Source organism: Dipteris shenzhenensis, chromosome 32, assembly GCF_047967505.1.
Source record: "Dipteris shenzhenensis isolate YYH24624 ecotype China chromosome 32, Dip_SZ_1.0, whole genome shotgun sequence".
NCBI classification, from domain to species: domain Eukaryota; kingdom Viridiplantae; phylum Streptophyta; class Polypodiopsida; order Gleicheniales; family Dipteridaceae; genus Dipteris; species Dipteris shenzhenensis.
Window position 1 is genome coordinate 133,141 of NC_141627.1, and position 19,344 is coordinate 152,484.

Below are 19,344 nucleotides of genomic sequence, written 5' to 3' on the forward strand. Positions count from 1 at the left end.
CCGACCACCGACAAACAAATGTACTTATAAACAACTCCCACTGTCACTATCAACTACAAACAGCACGCGTACAAAGAAAGCAGGAAGTACATTTGCATAAACAAAAGACCACTTACCTCTTGGAAAAGTGAGTTTCTCGATTCTTTCTCCCCTTTTATGCTCTTTGCACCTGGTACTCGCCTTGCACTTTCTTTGGGTAGGTTAGGTGGGAGGAAGCTGCTTAGAAGAGACAGGTTTAGGAGCATTGGAAGTAGACGGCGGCGATGGAGGAAGAGGGCAGCGTTTGAACAAAGGGATTTTGAAACAAAGAGGGAGACTTGCGGGGTAGGTATACGCAAAAGAATGCGTGTAAAAGCGCATCTATTGGTTGGCAGCGGCGTGTATACATGGTGGGGTACACGCGTTTTTACAAGAGATACGCACTGATACACGCATTTTTACACAGTATATATGGGCTATTACACGTGTTTTCACACAGTAGAGACGCGCTATTACACGCGACACAGAGACTTTTTTTCCTTTCATTGAAAACTGATCCTATTTGTGTGTTGGTTATTTTGTACATAGGATGTCATCAACCTCTTCAAGCAGTTCTGGTGAGGATGAGACAATGCGTCATCGTGATCGCAATGTGTGGCTGGCACAAAGGATCAAGTATACGTGTAATCGATGTCAAGGATGCATTGTACGAGCACGTCGAATTACCTTGAATCACATCTCCATGTATGGAGAATGGATTCAAATAGGTTTAGAGGTGAGTAGATGTAAATTGATAGTATTCAAATGACTCATGGTGTGCAAATTAATGGAGTACGTTGTAATATATATATTGTGATTGAAGTAGGATGCAGTACCACATCCTAACATGGTGTCGTACGCACGGCGAGAGCATGCAAAGCGTCGACGAGATGATGCTGGAGCTTCGGGATCTATTGTCAGAGATGAGTGGGAAAGGGATGACAATAGCCCTGCACCCCACGAAGTTGTGGAAGAGGAAGTGTTTGATTCCTAGATGAATATGAAGCAACGGAAGCAATAGAAGGCACACAAAGCAAGCTTGTTTATTCATGAGAGAGCCTGAATATATATCCGGAACCTAGATCCATCATCCTAAAGTCCATCCAGAAAGAAAAAATGACTATCCATCATCATCGCATCCTAGCGATAGGGCATACTATCCAGTCATAGCCTAGATAGCATCCACAACATCCACTGATACCTGGCATGACCCATCCACTGCAACCTACCACCAACCATGCATAAATGGCAATTATATAATCACATGGAAACCATGCAGAAGCATACAAAATGTCATTATAAAACAACCTCTTGGCAATGAATAGATGGTAAAGTCCAATGCCAATCCAATGGTTTGTCCACTACTTCTTGGGTTGACACCCTAAGTGCCTCTTCTATCTCTTGGGCTTCATCATCCCCGAGTTGATCTGGTAGTAGGTGTGATTTGGTCTTGGACTGACCGTTGGTGAACTCGGTCTCCTCGTCATTGAGGGATGTAAAGTGGTGGCAGAGTAGATAATCTTCGGTATTGAGAGACATCTTGGGAAAAGGGTTTTTGGAGGTTTGAGAAGGGTTGGAAGTTGGTTGTGATTGATTAGAACTCAGTGAAATTTTCGACAACATACAGTTGAATTCCGATAATTCAGTGCCCTGTTGTTTCTACTTATATAGATTTATTGCAGCGCACTGCACTAATCTGCCAATGTAGTGCTTTGTTAAAATTGCTTCTGATTGACACTGAGAAGTGTTCACTGTTTCCTCTAGGTCAACTGCAATATCCATACTTTGACCTTCTCCAAACCCAAGTTGTATAGGCTGATGCATTAATCCCCTTATTATAGCATGGCTGGATAGCTGTATTTTTGGCTTAATTTGATGCAACCCAGTGATCATTTGTTCACATGTATGATTATTGAAAAGGTATGTGCATGCATATCACTACCATTGATGAAGTTCCTATCTAATTTAGGATCTCGATGCATTAACAGATTAATGCAATGTCCTGAGTTATGGTCACACCAATCACCTTTGTGCTTCTTGAATGCTCTCATAGCAGTTATAATAGACAGTATAACCATTGTTCACCCTCGGTTGCACTCTGATATGTGGAGTTTATCATGTCAATGCATTAACTGTTAATACATCAAGGTGAACTCAAGAGGCATACCTAGTTGATATTGGTGACTAGTTGTCCTTTGTAACCTTGATAGATCTTGTATGTGGCCTGCTTGCCCACTAGATGGTATTTGGTAGAAGATTCCAGTCAGGCACCATTTTTTTGGTTATTTTACCCCCTCCAAGAGGCTGAGTTAGTGATTCAAAAGCCATTTTGGGGGTTTTTGCCCACCACACATCCCTTTTAGTCCTCCCATAACCCCACGCCCCCCTCCCCCCTCTCTTCTCTCTCTCTCTCTCTCTCTCTCTCTCTCTCTCTGCTCTTCACATCAATGAGAAGAAAAGTGAGTTCTTTCTTCCTGAGATTCACTATCTTGGTTCACAAGAAGGTGTCCGTATGGACCTAGCCAAGATATAGACAATTGTAGAGTGGCCTGACTTGAAGAATGCCCATGAGGTAAGGTCTTTTCTAGGCCTATGATCATATTACCGAAGGTTTATTTGGCATTTTGCTGAATTTGCAGCCCCTCTACATGATCTCACTAAGAAAAATCTGAAGTTCAGATGGACCCATGACTACAGCTCATGTACTTCTCATTCCTGACTTAAGGAAACCATTCCTAGTAGCAGCTGATGCCAGTGGCGATTGCCTACTTGGCCTTTTCTAGATGCCAGGTCATCTATTTTCCCGGGAACAATCACATTAGCCTTAGGCCAAAGGCTCTGGACAAACTTGTCCTCTTTCTGAGTTTCCCTTATCTCGGTCATTAGAGCACTCTCTAATACCGTGAAACTCATATTGTGGACTATGCGCGACAACGCATCAGCCACCTTATTCTCCTTCCCTCTTCGGTACCGAATCATCATATTAAACTCCTGCATGAGCTCTGCCCACCTAGCTTGGCGGCCACTCAAGTCAGGCTGTTTATAGAAGTACTTCAGCGTATCGTGATCCACGTCCACGTAAAACTCTGCACGATATAAATATATGCAAGATATACCCTAGAGGATGGTATGCTAAAGAGAAATGGCAAGGTAGTTGTACCTAATCAGAATAACCTCTGGCAGAGGGTTATTCGTGAGTGCCATGATAGCCCATGTGCGGGACACCCAGGAGTCGAGAAGACATATGATCTCGTGAAGCAAGATTTCTTTTGGCCAAGAATGAAAAATCATATTCATGAATATGTGGCACGGTGTTTTGCGTGCCAGGTAAGCAAGCTAGAGCGGGTGAGGCCACCTGGTTTGTTACAGCCCTTGGAGATACCATCAGGCAGATGGGAGAGCATTTCCATGGACTTTATTATGGATTTGCCTACGACACAAGGTGGTTATGATGCCATACTGGTGGTGGTTGACCGTCTAACCAAGATGGCTCACTTCATTCCAACTAGAGAGTCTGTTAGTGCCCTGCAAGTGGCAGACTTGTTTATTTCTCATATCTTTCGTCTGCATGGATTACCTAGATCCATAGTGTCAAACAGAGATACTCGTTTTACCAGTCATTTTTGGACTGCAGTGTTTGATGTACTAAAGACTGAGTTGGGAATGAGTAGTGGGGATCATCCTGAAACGGATGGTCAGACGGAAAGAGTCAACCAGACCTTAGAGGATATGCTGAGGTTGTATGTGTCATTGAGGCAACATACGTGGAACAAGTGGTTGCCATTGTTAGAGTTTGCCTACAATGATAGGAAACATTCGTCAACTGGAATGAGTCCATTCGAGTTGAACTATGGTTATAGACCAGCTAACCCAACTACGGTTGGTGTATTCCAGAAAGTGCCTAGTGCCACGGACTATGTGGTCCAGATGCGGAAGATGCTAGCACTTGCGAAAGATAACATCCGACAGGCTATGGATAGAGCAAAATCTTATGCGGATGTAAATAGATCTTTTAGAGAGTTTGAAGAAGGAGAAAAAGTTTTTCTGAAGGTTCCTTCACACTCGAAATCTTTGATTTCATGAGAGTGTGCGAAACTATCACCTCGATATTGTGGGCTGTGGCTGATTTTGAAAAGAATAGGCAAAGTTGCTTATAAGTTGGAATTGCCACAAGGGTGTAGGGTGGTGCATCATGTGTTTCATGTTTCTCGTTTAAATAAGTTTTTGCATCCTGGTGACTCACTTGTTGAGGGCATTGTTTTATTTCAGGAGATAGAGGATAATGCAAGACGCAAACCAACAAGAATCCTGGACCGGAGAGTAATGCAAATACGAAACCGGAAGATACCCACGGTGTTGGTTGCATGTGGCATGGTTTACCTTTATCTGACGCTAGTTGGGAATCCGTATACCAGTTACGGAGAGCATTCCTAGAGTTCATCATCGAGGACGCTGATGCTTGAAGAGGGAAGGAATGTTATGCTCAAGCCGAGATGACATGACCTCGGATACATTGGTGGGCATTTTACTTAGATGACTAATAATGTAATATTTTAATGTGCGGAAAAATAAAATAGCATTTAATAAAATGCTCAAGCCGAGATGACATGACCTCGGATACATTGGTGGGCATTTTACCTAGATGACTAATAATGTAATATTTAATGTGCGGAAAAATAAAATAGTCAAGGAAGTAAATGCCAAGGTTCTAGATGTGGGTCAACTGGCATCGACTAGGTAGTTCTAATAGGGCTAGGGCCTAGGCGCATCTAAATGTGCAAATTGCCAAGGGGCAATTGTTTTTAAAATGAACTCCAAGAGAGGGGTAAAAAGATGCATCTAAGAAAGGGTCTAAAATGAGGACATGTGGCCAAGAACTATCTAGGGCAATAGGGGGCTTGGGCATCGACATGAATGGTAGGGATCTATCACGTGGATATTTGTGAATTGAAAACCTGCATGCTATATCCAAGAAGGCTGGGTGGATACGAGGATGCTAGAGCCTGTTAGTTAGAAAAAGTTAACAGTTTAAGTGTTACAAAACCATGGAGGACCAGCAAGGTAGAGGTCTTTTTTGCAGGCATTGCTCAGGTGGAGCAGTCCGCTTCGGAGACGTTTCTTTTTGTTGTTGGAGATCGGGACAGCTGGAGAGACCCTGCCTTCCGCCGGTGGTAGGGGAGCCTGGTCTACTCGTGGGGTTTCTGTAGAGAAGGGGGTAGACTTTTGGAGAGGTTGGACAGGTTCTATGTCAGCGATTGGGCCATTGGTAGAGGAGGTCAGGTGGGAGTAGTGCTTGGGACGACCCTCTCTGACCACGCGTCTCTGACCACACGCTAGTGATCTTGGCTTTGGATTCAGCAGTATAGTCCCTTGCTCCCCGATCTTGCAGGATCCCAGATTCCATCTCTCAAGAGGAGGTGCGTAGTCGTATCATCAGCCTTTGGGACAAAGAGTGGGGTACGTGCGACGACATTGCAGAGGTGGTAGCACAGACTCTCGCGGAGTCCAGTCAGATTTGCCAGGAGGCAGCCCTCTAGGTTTGTCAGGAGTGGTGGGGGAGAGAGAGAGCTCTCTGGAGGGACCTAGCCTCCATACGTCTTCAGTAGGTAGTGCCTGGCTCGGAGGAGCTTCGCCTCCAGGCGCTTCGGGCTAAGGCTCTGCTTGAGGAGACTCTCCAGAGTCACTCGGAGTTCTCTTACCATGCTTCCCTCTCCTACTGGGCTTGGAAGGGCGATAGGATGAGAGTAGAGTTTTTCCGGACTCATGGTTAGAGAGCAGTAGGGGACTAGATCCGGAGTCTCAGGACGATGGACGGGCGCATATGTTCGAGCCAGGATGAGGTCATGGGAATGGCCACTAACTTCTACATAACTTCTACAGGACACTATTTCAGCAGGAGCAACCCCCCACCCCCCCCGCACTAGACGTTGCCGTGAGGAGGTGTGGAGGCACACCCTGACCATCGTTCAGCCCAGTATGAGGTTGTCGCTTGTGGCACCTTTCACCATCGCTGAGATGCAGGATGCAGTGATCGCTATCGATGGGTAGAAGTGCCCCGGCGAGGATGGGCTTTTCAGAGCCTTCTTCACCTCGTTTTGCAGCTTCGTCAGCCTCTACTCGCAGCTTTTCAGTAGTGGCTAGATGCCAGAGAGCCTCTCTTCAGGTCTGATTTGCCTTATCCCAAAAGGGGGGGATAAGCAGGAGCTCCGACAGTGGCGTCTGATCACCCTCCTCACCACTGCCTACAAAATCCTCGCCAAAATGATCAATGCTAGAGTTCGGCCACTCCTCCCGGATCTCATTCATGACACTCAGACATGCTTTGTTCAGGATTGTAGCATTCTGTACAATATCTTCACTTTCTCAGAGGCGACGGAGTGGGCTTAGTACAGCGGGCAGCACTTAGTGATCCTACTTCTCGACTTTGAGAAGGCATACGATCGAGTGGATTGGTTCTTCTTGGAGGGTACTTTGGAGAGGCTAGGATTTTTGCATGGCTAGATCCAGAGCATCTATGTGTTATACAGGACAGCTTCTAGCAGAGTCATCATCGGTGGCAGGATGGGGGAGCGATTTCATCTGGAGAGATTAGTGAGACAGGGCTGCCCACTTGCTCCCTACCTTTTCCTCTTCTTCGCCGAGGCGATGACCCATTTCCTCCGTGCTAGGACGACGGGGATCCGGGGTGTTCGTTTACCCATCAGGGAGGATTCCGAGCTCTTGGACTTGGAATGTGCAGATGACATGGTGCTGTATGTTCAGAATGATGAGATGCAAAAATCAATTGAAACAAGTCAATTGGTTTTCTCACAGACCCCGGGGCCTCATCCCGGTGGGGGAGATTTTTAGGTTTTAGGTGGATTCCTCGGGGGCAAACCACTCGGTATCTCGATTTTCAGGTAGGCCTGGATGTCACGCCAGCTCAGCAGTTTCTCCCGGTGCTTGGTTCCATTCAATGGAAGCTGGCATACTGGAGCACTGCTAAGCTCTCACTTGCAGGTTAGGCCTTCGTGGTCAATCAGGTTCTCTTGGCCACGGCTTGGTACGTGGCCTCTTGTTGGTGCTTCTCGCTCTCCTGTGTGGCCCAGCTCAGGAGGATGGTTTGTAACTTCTTATGGTCCGGAGGGGATGGCATCAGAGACACCAGAGCCAGGGTAGCCTGGCAGACAGTCATTCTTTTGCAGGCAGAGGGAGGTTTGGGTATCATCGATCCAAAGCTTTAGAGTTAGGCCCTGCTGGGGAAGCTAGTTATCCACGGTTTTACTCCGGGGGGGCAAAGGTGGAAGCTCCTTTTCCAGTAGGGAATCAGCATGTGTATCCCATGTCGAGGAGGAGAGTGGCTGCCGTCTCTCAGGTGGTGGATCTTCACTTCAGCCCCGCTTACCCGCCCTCGGTCACCGTTCATTCGCAGCTTGCTTATAGTTTGGAGGTGACTTCGCCTCAGCCTCATCAAGTCTCCCCCTGGTAGCTAGGAGGAAATCGATCGACAGCCACTCATCTGGAATGGCTAGGTAAGGGATGCTACAGAGCGGCAGTTGGGAGAGAGGTCGCACATTGAGTGGGATGGCTGGATGTGGGGACCCGCTCGTTCCTTACGGGTTTGGAGGGACACTTACAGGCATCTGGAGATAGCAGCTCTTGCGGCAGCGGCGAGGGGAGTTCGCGGTGCTCAGGCAAGATGTACAGAGATAGATGGAGCGATTCCTGTCAGCTGGTTAGCACCACCGGAGGCATAGGCACTCCTGCCCAAAGATGCCTGATGGCTGGGATCATCCCACTGGTAGTAGCAGGATGTCTAGTCGACACCTCAGTCTTCTTCTTTGCAATGTTAGAGGATGGCCGCCTCATGAGAGAGGGAGCTTTTATCGACCCCCTTCTCCAGTGGCAAAGGGTTCGTGTGGTAGGTCTCATGGGGAAGGCTTGGTAGATCGACCCTAGCCTTGAGCGGGACCAGGTTCAGCAGTGGCGTCTCTGGCTTTGGGAGGGATGAGCCCTAGCAGGTGGATTGGGATCCAGGGGAGTGGAGGTGGCCAGAGTTAGTGGCAGACCAGGGGCCGGCTCCCTTCTTCGCATATAGTGCGAAGCTTGGCAGGAGAATTCTTGGGAGGATGCAGAGCAGACCACCTACACAGCCACCCAGCTGGTATGCTTAGGGCATCTCCAGGTTGTTTCTTAATCCTTCTAGAAGGCCTTGTGGGTGAACTGGCGTCCGCGGTAGATTTCTTACTTCCTTTGGCTACTTGTCCACAAGGGACTTCTAGTGGGGAGTTCGTTGTGACAAATAGGTCGGAAGGGGCTTTGTCAGATTTGTCACGAGGCAGAGGAGTCATCGAAGCATTGCCTGTGGAGCTGCACACGCGCCCAAGAAGTGTGAAAGTGGGCTTTCGGGATCCTTACTCGAGTGGCGCCGGAGCTAGGTCTGGTCACCTGGGGTGCATTTTGTTGATGTAGCACTTCGCTAGGCTACCATCAGATTTTCGAGGCAGGACTGCAGGACCCTGTGTACCTTATCATCCAGGGGACTTGGGGTCCTCTAGAGGGCAATCCTCAGCATTTGGCAAAGCTGGACGCAGGATCGCAGGAGAGGTAGCTAGCCTGGGAGATTATTGATAGCATCATCGGCTGGCACATTTGGACCTCGCGCTGCGCACAGATCCTTGGAGATACCACCCCATTTGTTGCCTAGATCTTGGCTGACATCTGGAGCGGGCTCATTCACACGCTCAGAGGTCAGTGGGACCAGATACAGGAAGACTCTTGGGCTAGCCGGGAGAAGAGGAGACGTTTCCTACGAGATTGGGACACTCAGGACCTCTTATTCGAGCATACTCCATAGGGCATTTAGTGGCGTTATTCCCCCCCTCTTTGGTTATTCACCCACACCCGCCTTATCCCACCTTGAGAGGCTTGTTTTTTATCCTGCTTAGGGCTGTGTTCGATTTGTGATAGCAGCCTAGTTGGCCGCAAGGCTGATCCCATGTACTCATGTTTTTCAAAGTAATATAATCAGCACTGTTTTTCGCCCCAAAAAAAAAAACATATGCCACTTTGCATCTATCTCCCCTTGTTGGCCTTCTCATCGCTTACCTTTTGTAGACCCGTTCCTCCCCAATTAGGCATCTTTCCTCCTCCTACACATTGTCAGCCTCCTGTGTTTTCCAGAGAGCTTCCTTCCCAATTCGTGACCTTCCGTTCTCCATCTGCACCACGTATCCCTTTCTGGAAATTCTAGCATGATCCTTTCCATTTCTTGTGCATGGGCAATAGTCTTTTTCCTGAAACAGGTCGAACCTCCCTATGTATTTTTTGCATGGGCAATCCTCCAGCACATCCTTCTCGAATCTTCTTGCCACCTCTTACAAGTATTAAACCACTCTCCCATTCCACATTTAAAAAAAAAACATCAAGGCACAATTAATGCACAATGGACCCTTAGATCACCACACAACCCTTTCCATGCACAATCTTAGTTGCATGCACACATGAGTGACCACATTAAATGCCCTATGACATGATAAGTAAAAAAATTAAACCCAACGCATGGGTAGCCACATTGCCCACCATAGAAAGGAAACCATAAGTGACAATCATAATGACATGACAAAGAAACATTAATGGGCACATTGATATTCCCACGTTGACGTCACATTGGATACCCTTCAATCCCGGTAGCTGGTATAACCACACTGCTTTGTCATCACTTTCACAAAGATTCCCTGCAAAATATTTATTCCAAACTTGTAATATTTAAATCATGTCAGTAGCCATAAAAAAAAGTGCTTCTAATACCCACCAGCCGACTATGTGCAACTAGGTGTCTACACCTCCACTGTATACAATGCACATTTTTCCTTCACATTTTGTTGCCTATCATATTTTGCCCACCCCCATGTTGAAGACATTCATGTCTTGCAGCTCATTAAAAAACAAGTGTTGTAGTTCATACGAGACGTCTTCATCCATGAGATTCTCCACTTTGGCCTTCTTCATCATTGCAGGTCCACATAAACCTACTTGCATTATCCTAACATTGTACTTTTTCAACCTCAAACCATTGACCTTGTTTTTATGCATGACTCCATCCAGATATTCTAGTTGATATGAACCATTAGTAAACTTTTTCATCATACAGAATGGCCCCTCTTATTTTGTCACAAATCTTGTCTTGAAAGTAAAATCCAGCTCACTATCATACCGCAAAACTAAGTCTCCCTCTCTGGTTTAGGTTGAGAAGAATTGAAATTTACACAATAGTAATAATAACAGGAAAAGAAGAGAAACACTTACAGTTTGACCTGACCATGAATTCCTGGTAGACTATTCATAAGAATAGCAGTTCTTTTTTGCAAGTTTATGATAGACAGACTCCAATGTGAGCTGCAAAATGTTCAAGAAGCAAATTATGTATATCAATGGATTGAAACATGAAATAGAATAAATAAACAAAAATAAATAAGATTATAGCTTACTTCTCCACAAAAGGCAAGATGACAAATTGTGAGGTCCTCTTTATGTGCTCAAAATAATGCAAAATATCTTTTGACTTGATTGATAAGTTTACAAGTGGTAAACTTATCAATGGGTCACAGATAAATATCTCTTCCGCTTGATTAGGAGGCAACTCTTTAAGTAATACCCTGGAAAACAAATAATCAAATTTAGTTAAAATGTAAATACCAATGAAACTATAAAATATATGTACCACTAAAACTATCAAATTTAGTGAAAATCTAAATACCAATGGAACATATGTACCTTCGACACATATAAACAACACTATCATTGATTTCTCTTTTCTTTGATCTTAGCATGTAAATATCCTCGGGTGCAATCTGAAGATAATCTTCTTCAGTTGTAGAAGATACATTGCAAATTAACTGACCCGGAACCTTGTCAACCCTTGAATCATTCTCCTTCTCTAGCAGCAATGTCTCATCCTACATATTATCTTCTTGAGATTTAAATTCAATCTCTTTTTCCTTCTTTTTCTCAATTTGTGCATCTTTTTCTTTCCACTCTCTTTCTGTCTGCAATCTTGTGTATTTTGATGTGCCAGGGAGATTCTCACTAATGTCCTCGACTTTGACTTCACTGCTTCTTTTTCTCTTCAATGCAGAAGGGATACTGAGGATCTTTAAAGCTTTCATATCTCTCATTGGAAGAGGCCTGAGGATAGGATCAAATCTATACCTCACCCTACTAACAAAAACCATGTCTTTATCCATCAGTGTAACCCTTCTGGCATGTGCAGCACAAATATTACTGTCATTCAAAAAATCTATCATGAAATCCTCAAGAGCCTCGTGGAGGCATAAAATAGCCCCACTTTGCCATCTAAATTCCCCTCTCACATTCAAAGCGATTTCCCTCACAACTCTCATTAGAGGTGCCCTGGGAATAGCTAGATCTACCGCTGCCTGGGCATTTCTTAATTCTTTGAACAACTTTTGTTGACGTAGAAGATGAGATTTAGCCTTCATTTTGCTCTTTCCTCCCTTTGAAAATGGTAAAACCTCCTTCTCTCCTGATGATTGCTTAGTCCTCTTAACTTCCTCTGACCTTAGTCGGGCAGCCTTTTTCTCCTCCTCTGTCATAGGCCGCATAGTTTGCTTAGTGCGCACCATATCTACAGAAAGGGAAACAACTTGTTAAAAATGATAACCTGCAATGAATCAAAATGCAAAAGATTGAAGTAAAAGCAAACAAATTTAATGTCCAGAACGTAGAAGAAGACTTAAAAATCTTAAACGTCTACTAACATCCGAAATTATACCAAAAGAAAAGAAATATGCAAATAAATAAGCAATGTTCAAATGCTGTCCTAGAGGGTACTTCCACCCACGGTGCAATGAAGGTAATCTGAAGGTCTCAGATCTCTGCCCTTGCACTGTGAATGGAAGAAGCATTCGTTACCAACACGCAAATCAAAATTCAATGTTCAAATGCTTTCCCTAGATGGTGCTTCCACCCACGGTGCGATGAAGGTAATCCGAAGGTCTCAGATCTGCGCCATCGCACCGTGGACAAAAGATGCGTTCAGAGTGCGTCATGACATTGTAGGCTCACAAATGAAAGAGAAACACCAAGACGAGGAGAGAGGACACACTTAAAGGTCATTTCGCCCACCGTGCAGCAATAGACGAGCTTTGAAAGAGATGAAATACTCCTATCGCACCGTGGACAGAAGCAATAAGTCTTCTCACGGTGCTTTTGCCCATGGTGCGATGAAGGCAATCCGAAGGTCTCAGATCTGCGCCATCGCACCGTGGATGGGAGATGCGTTCACGTCATGACATTGTAGGCTCACAAATGAAAGAGAAACACCAAGACGAGGAGAGAGGACACACTTAAGTGTCATTCTGCCCACCGTGTGATAGACGAGCTTTGAAAGAGATGAAATACTCCTATCGCACCATGGACGGAAGCAATAAGTCTTCTCACGGTGCTTCCGCCCACGGTGCGATGAAGCTAATCCGAAGCTCTCAGATCTGCGCCCTCGTACCGTGAACGGAAGAAGCATTCGTTACCAACACGCAAATCAAAATTCAATGTTCAAATGCTTTCCCTAGACGGTGCTTCCGCCCACGGTGCGATGAAGGTAATCCGAAGATCTCAGATCTGCGCCATCGTATCGTGGACGGAAGATGCGTTCAGAGTGCCTCATGACGTTGTAGGCTCACAAATGAAAGAGAAACAACAAGACGAGGAGACAGGACATAGTTCAAGGGGCTTCTGCCAACCATGCGATAAGCGTGTTTTGAAAGTTATAAAATAGTCCTATCGCACCGTGGGCAGAAGCAATAAATCTGCTCACAGTGCTTTTGCCCACTGTGTGATAAGGGTTTTCCGAAAGATCGTAAATTGTCTTAAGCCATAAAGATTTGGTTCTTGTCACCGTGGATTTGAGAAAAAGATATGTATGCACCTTCTGCAGATCTGAGGCTTCCGTGAGGGAGTACGAGGTGCTGAGAGAGCTGGGCGAGCTGACGTAGATGCGAAGCAAAAGAAACTGAATGACACTGTAGATTGCACGCTCCTCAGAAAACGACAAATGATCTTGGAAAACAGGTTTTATAGAAGCGGCCACACACGTGCGATAAACGTGACTTCATCCGCACGTGTTGACAACGGATATGTCCACGTGGAACCAACGGGCATTGAACATGTGTACATGCCACATCAGCCCTAATTTTTTGCCAATGATTTTGTGATGCGTGGCGAGCTGTGCACGTGTGAAGCAGGACTATATAAATCCAGTCTTGTTACTTTGATCCTTTTTCGAAACAGTGACTGCCATCGACTTACCTCACTACCATCTTTTTTCGACTTACCTCACTGCCATCGAGTGCCATCTTTTTCGAATCACTGCTTCGTCTGCCGAATCTATCCCTCCGCGAGCCACTATTCTTTCCCGACCGAATCTTTTACGTTCTTGAAGGTGCACTTTTCTCTTTGATTGTTTCAGACTGCTTGTTTCTCTTGGATCGTTTCTCTTGCATCGTTTCAGAATGCTTTCTCAGACTGCTCTTTTCTCTTTGATCCTTTTAATTATCTTGCAATGATCGTTGCAGACGTTAAGATTGCTTCCGCCCACGGTGCGATTATGGTGTTTCGACACATTTGATTCCTTCTTATCGCACCGTGGGCGAGGACAATATGTGTATGACTTATGTATGTTTCCATAGTGACTTGTGTATTGCCTAGTGACTTGTGTATTGCCTAATGACTTGTTTCCATAGTCAATTTTTTATCTTTCTGCCCACGGTGTGACAAAGGTGTTTCGAAAGTTTTGAATCAATTTTATCGCACTGTGGGCGAAAGGAAGTGTCATCCAGACTCCATTCATAATATCATCCCTCCTTCATTTACAATATGTACCGAAACTAAAGAAAGCCTTGCTTCCGCCCACGGTGCGATAAGGCTGTTTCGAAATTTTCGAATCATTCTTATCGCACCATGGGCGGAAGCCATGTCATCCTCTCACTTGGATAATTGCGTCTTTTATCCTCTTTCCGATCGAAAATGAACTTACCGCTCTGTTGTTGATCTCTTTAACACAAGTTGAAAAAACAGTTTCTTTTTCATTGTGAAGAGATGGCATCTTACATTTGAATCGTACCTATCGCACCGTGGGCGGAGGTATTTGTCCTCCCACTTGGCTTATTGTTTTTCCTCCTCAATCAAGAGCCGAAATTCTCAAACAACTGTGTGTCTTCCTAATTCCGTGGCGGAAGGAATTGTCATCCACACTCCATTCAGAATATCATCCCTCCTCCATTTACAATATGTACCGAAACTGAAGAAAGCCTTGCTTCTGCCCACGGTGCGATAAGGCTGTTTCGAAATTTTTGAATCATTCTTATCGCACCATGGGCGGAAGCCATGTCTCCTCTCTCTCGGATAATTGCATCCCTCCTCCACTCCGATCGTGCGTCTTCTATCCTCTTTCCGATTGAAAATGTACTTGCCGCTCTGTTGTTGATCTCTTTAACACAAGTTCTTTTTCATTGTGAAGAGATGGCATCTTACATTTGAATCGTTCCTATCGCACCGTAGGTGGAGGCATTTGTCCTCACACTTGGCTTATTGTTATCCTTCCTCAATCAAGAGCCGAAATTCTCAAAAAACTGTGTGTCTTCTTAATTCCCATCGTGCGATGAGTTGCTTTTCGTTCGCGATCTCTTTTCGTTCACGAGCTGTAGAGATGGGACTATTTCATTGCGTCCGCCGGCGGTGCGATAACGGTATTTCGACACATATGATTTTTTCCTATCGTACCGTGGGCGTAAACCATGTATCCTCACCCCCGGTCTTCTGCCCACGGTTTGAGTATTTCTTTTGCAAGTTTCTTTGTTATAATTGGTGAAGTTTTTTTTTAGAAATTCCTTTGAGTTGCATATTTATTGCTAGCTCTTTGGAAAGTTACTTTGTTTTCTTGTGTTGTTTTTTCTAAGAGTTTCTCGTTAACTTGTATTATTTATGTCGGCAACGTGGTATGTCATTTTTTTTCATTTTTCCTTGCAGGGTATGTCGAATATTGGTATGTCATCTGTTGGTTATAATCCTGATAATGACAAGGATGATATTCTCTTAGAGGAGGTCAAGGATGATCCCTCGCCAAAAGAGAAGTTGTTTGATTTTTTGAGCAAGGCAGGCAAAGAGGATTACATTGACAATATCTATCCAATGTTCAACGTGCCTTTCGTTCTAAAGGAGACATTGATGTCTTTGATTTCGACCTCACTTCAAGAAGAGTGGAAGAGTTTCAACAAAGTCATTGGTCAAGAAATTTTGCAGCGTGACTCTTTAGAATTCATTCACTATGTCAGCTTGGGTGTAACAGCATCGGAAATATCTAGCATCAAGAAGAGATGGTATATTTTTCCGGATCAAAGGGAAGTGAAGTTCATTCAAATCAACTGTTCGGTACACAACAAGGATTGTATGATGATGGAATTAAATGTAGCCTTCCTCTCTTATTTATTTCTCCACTCTGAATCGAAAGATCCTACTCTTGAAGATGAGTGCCCAGGCAAAATTCAAAAACCCAATGATTTTGAAACACACCTTGAAGAGGAAGATGAGGTCTTTGACCTTGTCTCTCCTGTCGAAAAAAGAAATCTCACAGAGGATTTCGATGTCGCAAACTTCAAAGCATCAACAATAATAGATATCAACTCAACTCTTGTTTCACAGGAGCTTGTTACCAAAAATTTTGTCATTCCTGGTTTGCCATCCTTTTTCATCAACGGCAAAAATTATATTCTCTTGTCACATATACAGAAACTATGTAATTTAAGAGAGGACTACGCACTGGCCATTGTCGCAGATATGTGCAATTTAACCAAAGATTTTATCGACACAGAAAATGAGCACAAAGAGGATTTTTTATCTCTGGACTCTGAAGTGACCGAGAATTTTGTTGAGGCCCCCACTGCACTTGCTCTATGCTTTCAAAAGGCCAAGGAAGGTGAAGCTTCCCTTCCTACGGAAGAGGAATTTATAGCTCTTCAAAAGAGCATGGGCATTTTTGAGGTTGGAAGAGAAGGGTTGAAATCCTTGAATCAAGAAAAAGAGATTGGTTCTTCCAATCTTTGGGAAGCAGAGAAACTTAAGGCTAATGAAAATAAGCAGGTAATTCCTCTTTAAACCTTTTACCCACTTCTACCTTTGTTCTTATTGATCTTGTAACCCTCTATTTATGTTGCCAATTGATCCTCTTACTTACTGTGATTGCTCTTTATTGCAGATAGAGGTTCCTGATCCAAACAGTTTTTTGTCACGTGGTACTAGTGATCGAAAGAGATTGGGACTTGATGCCTCATTGGCTCATTATGCCTCCTTTATTGACAAAGAAATTTTTGTTGTTTTTCACAACAAATATTCTGATGACGCAAGTATCCCTATACTTGCACTTAAAGCCCTTTCTAGATACATGGGCTATTCTTTTATCCCAAATAATGTAACAAGGATCATGCTTATTGAAAAAACTGCAGCAATTCGTATCTTCGGATACGGTCCAGGTTTCTGGCCTTCCAGAGCTCGATATTTTTTGTGTTACACTGCCTATGCCCTCGGGCATGGTATGAAAAGTGTGGAATCCTTACAGGGTTACACACGAAAAAAATTCTTACGTTATAGAGGAGACATGCTAGATGATGAAGAGTCAAGTGTCAAAAAGCTGAAGAGCGGTTCGCTCTAACAATGTATTTATGAAAGCTTGTTTATATTTGTAATATTATTTATTCCAGAATCATTACAAGTTATTTCCAAATTTTTCCTTCCCGTGTTCATGTAGATCTCCATGCAGCATGCCGTGCCGGTCCTGTGCCGGCTCTCCATTTCAATGATGATTTTGCTTTAGCTTCATTTCTAACTGCCTTTGCTATTTTGCTTGTCTGAGCTTTTTCCATACATAACTTCCTTCCAAAAGTATATCTATAAAACCAATTAAACATCTCAATAAGATAATTTGAGTGAGTCTTTCCTCCTCCATGTCTGGTATTTTTGAAGTATACTCCTCTGGCTCGATAATGCAACTTTTCCATTCCTTGTGTACTCCACATGTCAAGGGAACCATATTCATTCATGAAATATGCAGCATGGGCATATAATATATGCTGCAAAAGCAAAGAGAAAGTCATGACATAATCAGGATCTATAAAAAGCAACCTCTTAAAGAATGATGAAATTATACCATGTAATGTATAATGTTCGTTTCACCCCATGCGTGCACCATGGCCTTTGTAAATTCTCGAAGCACCTCTTTAAAACAATTGCGCTCTTCAGAGGTAGTCTTTGATTTGTTCATCAATTTCACCATTTTATTGAATGAAGACCAAACCTTTTCACGAGTGACCACAAGACCTGGTTCAGTGCAGTCAAAGGTTGTACAGTTACATAGATCCTTCCAAAGCTCCCAAGGCTTTGCAGAGTTCTTTGTTTTTTCAGGTCTTTCCAAAAAATGTTTTGCTTTACCACCACTCATAGACACTTTTTGTGCAATTTCATAGCTCAAACCAGAAGCTTTCTTGTCGGTAACAATTTGAACATTACCACCATGGCAATCAATTGAGTTAAGGAGATCCTCCACCTTTTGAAGAGCTGCATGTTGTCTTTCCTTACCTTGCATTGTAAAGGCATAATCAATATGACACTTTAGCAGGCGGTCAAATATCCGCATGAATGCATGTAAAGTACAAAAGTGAACATTCTTTAATTCAAAAGGAATAATGGGTCTCCAATTTCTATCAATTAAATGTCTGTTAGGCTCAGCTAGCATATTGGCTGACATAACACCTCCAATCCAATTGTGAGTGTCTCCATTTAGTGTGTCATCATCACCTTGGTTCTGAGGAGTACTTGGCTTACTTCCCTTCGTTTTTTGTGTCTCACCATCCTCATACAAAATGGACAAGGATTAATTGTGTTAGCACCTTGTTCACAGCCAAGTATACACTTGATTGTTTTCAAGTCACCTCCCAAATGCCAATCAACTGTAAAAGCTCCCAATCCTTCAACTTCCAATTTTTCCCCTTGAATTTGTGCTTTTATGACATCAGTAATCCAAGGAATCCTATCAAAAACCCAAGCAAGAACCTCATTTGTCTCTTTTGGCACCTCAAATGCCCCAAGCCCCCATAACTCTTTCTCAGATTGAACACTAAATGTGAGACTTGTCTCTTGTGTGGTATCATCAATCAACAAAGATGGCTCACACTTGGCATATGCCAGTGATTCATTCATGAGTGTAATACTCATTCTTTCTAATCTCTTATTCTTCACAATCTGACACTCGTCCATCTTAAGAACAAAACTCACAGTTTCACCTAGCATGTGAAGAAAAAAGAATGTCAGTACTTGCTACAAAATAATAGACTAAAAGATACAAACACTCAAAATTTACTTACATTGATGAGGAAGGCCATAAAATAAAATCATGGCTCGTTGAAGCCATTGCAAATCAACAAATATATTATTGAACTCATTGTACACAAAGGCATGTTCTTTTTATTGAACTCATGCATGGGGGCAGGAAAAATGCTCTTTGTTATACCATGTGTGCGAAGTGTATCTTTAAGTAATTGATACAATGCATTGTACCCTTTTGTGCTTATTCCCGCTTCATCACATATGTTTTGAACCTCATCACTGCTTATAATCTTAGTAACATCTTTCAGGACCTCATTTGTGAAGAGCACTCGTAATTTCTTCCATTTTGGATCACGGATGATAGAAACAATATCACGTCTCTTCATACACGCACTTAATATATTCCCATAGTCATCAACAGTAGCACCACCAGTCACTTCTTCAAGGAAATTCCTAACATATCATAAACAAAAAATCATTACAACATGATAAACATTCCGAATAACATACGTCACTGTTGCTTTCTAGAAACCATACCTTGTTGCAAGGACTCTCCGTTTGCGAGCACCACCACCCATTGCGAGTGCTTGAATATCAGTGAATGGTCTCTTACGCTCTCTAGCTCCCATTGGAGTGATTTTCATTCGAGAGATTGCATCTTTTAGCTTTTCAAATTGTTTCTCTTTGGCTTTTGCTTGGTCTTCCAACTGCAAGATGTGATTTTGAGCAGATTGTAGAGAACTTTGAGTGTCATCTAAATTAGTATACAAGCTTTGTAAGTGTGCATGCAAAAACTTCACAGTATTATCATCACTCATATTTAATCTCTTACAATACCCAAGCAGCCCATTCTCTCCCTCTCCAACAAATTGTAAAAAGGAAGGAATATCAAAGAATAAAGGAGGATAAAGCGATGAAGGATTGTTGGGATATAAATCGCCCTGAACCCAAAGA

The 19,344-nt window shown here is 43.6% G+C and overlaps 1 protein-coding gene and 1 pseudogene across 1 annotated transcript; both read right to left on the reverse strand.

Moving 5' to 3' along the window:
* Window positions 1-16,808: 16,808 nt before the first annotated feature.
* LOC147880144 (uncharacterized) lies at window positions 16,809-19,019 on the reverse strand. The gene is made up of 3 exons (XM_087370360.1): window positions 18,928-19,019; window positions 18,720-18,843; window positions 16,809-17,138 (listed from the first exon to the last, which is right to left on the reverse strand). Exons 1-3 carry the CDS (start codon window positions 19,017-19,019, stop codon window positions 16,809-16,811), a joined length of 546 nt encoding a protein of 181 aa, XP_087226486.1.
* On the reverse strand, window positions 17,210-18,710 carry LOC147880145 (uncharacterized; annotated as a pseudogene).
* Window positions 19,020-19,344: the final 325 nt, after the last annotated feature.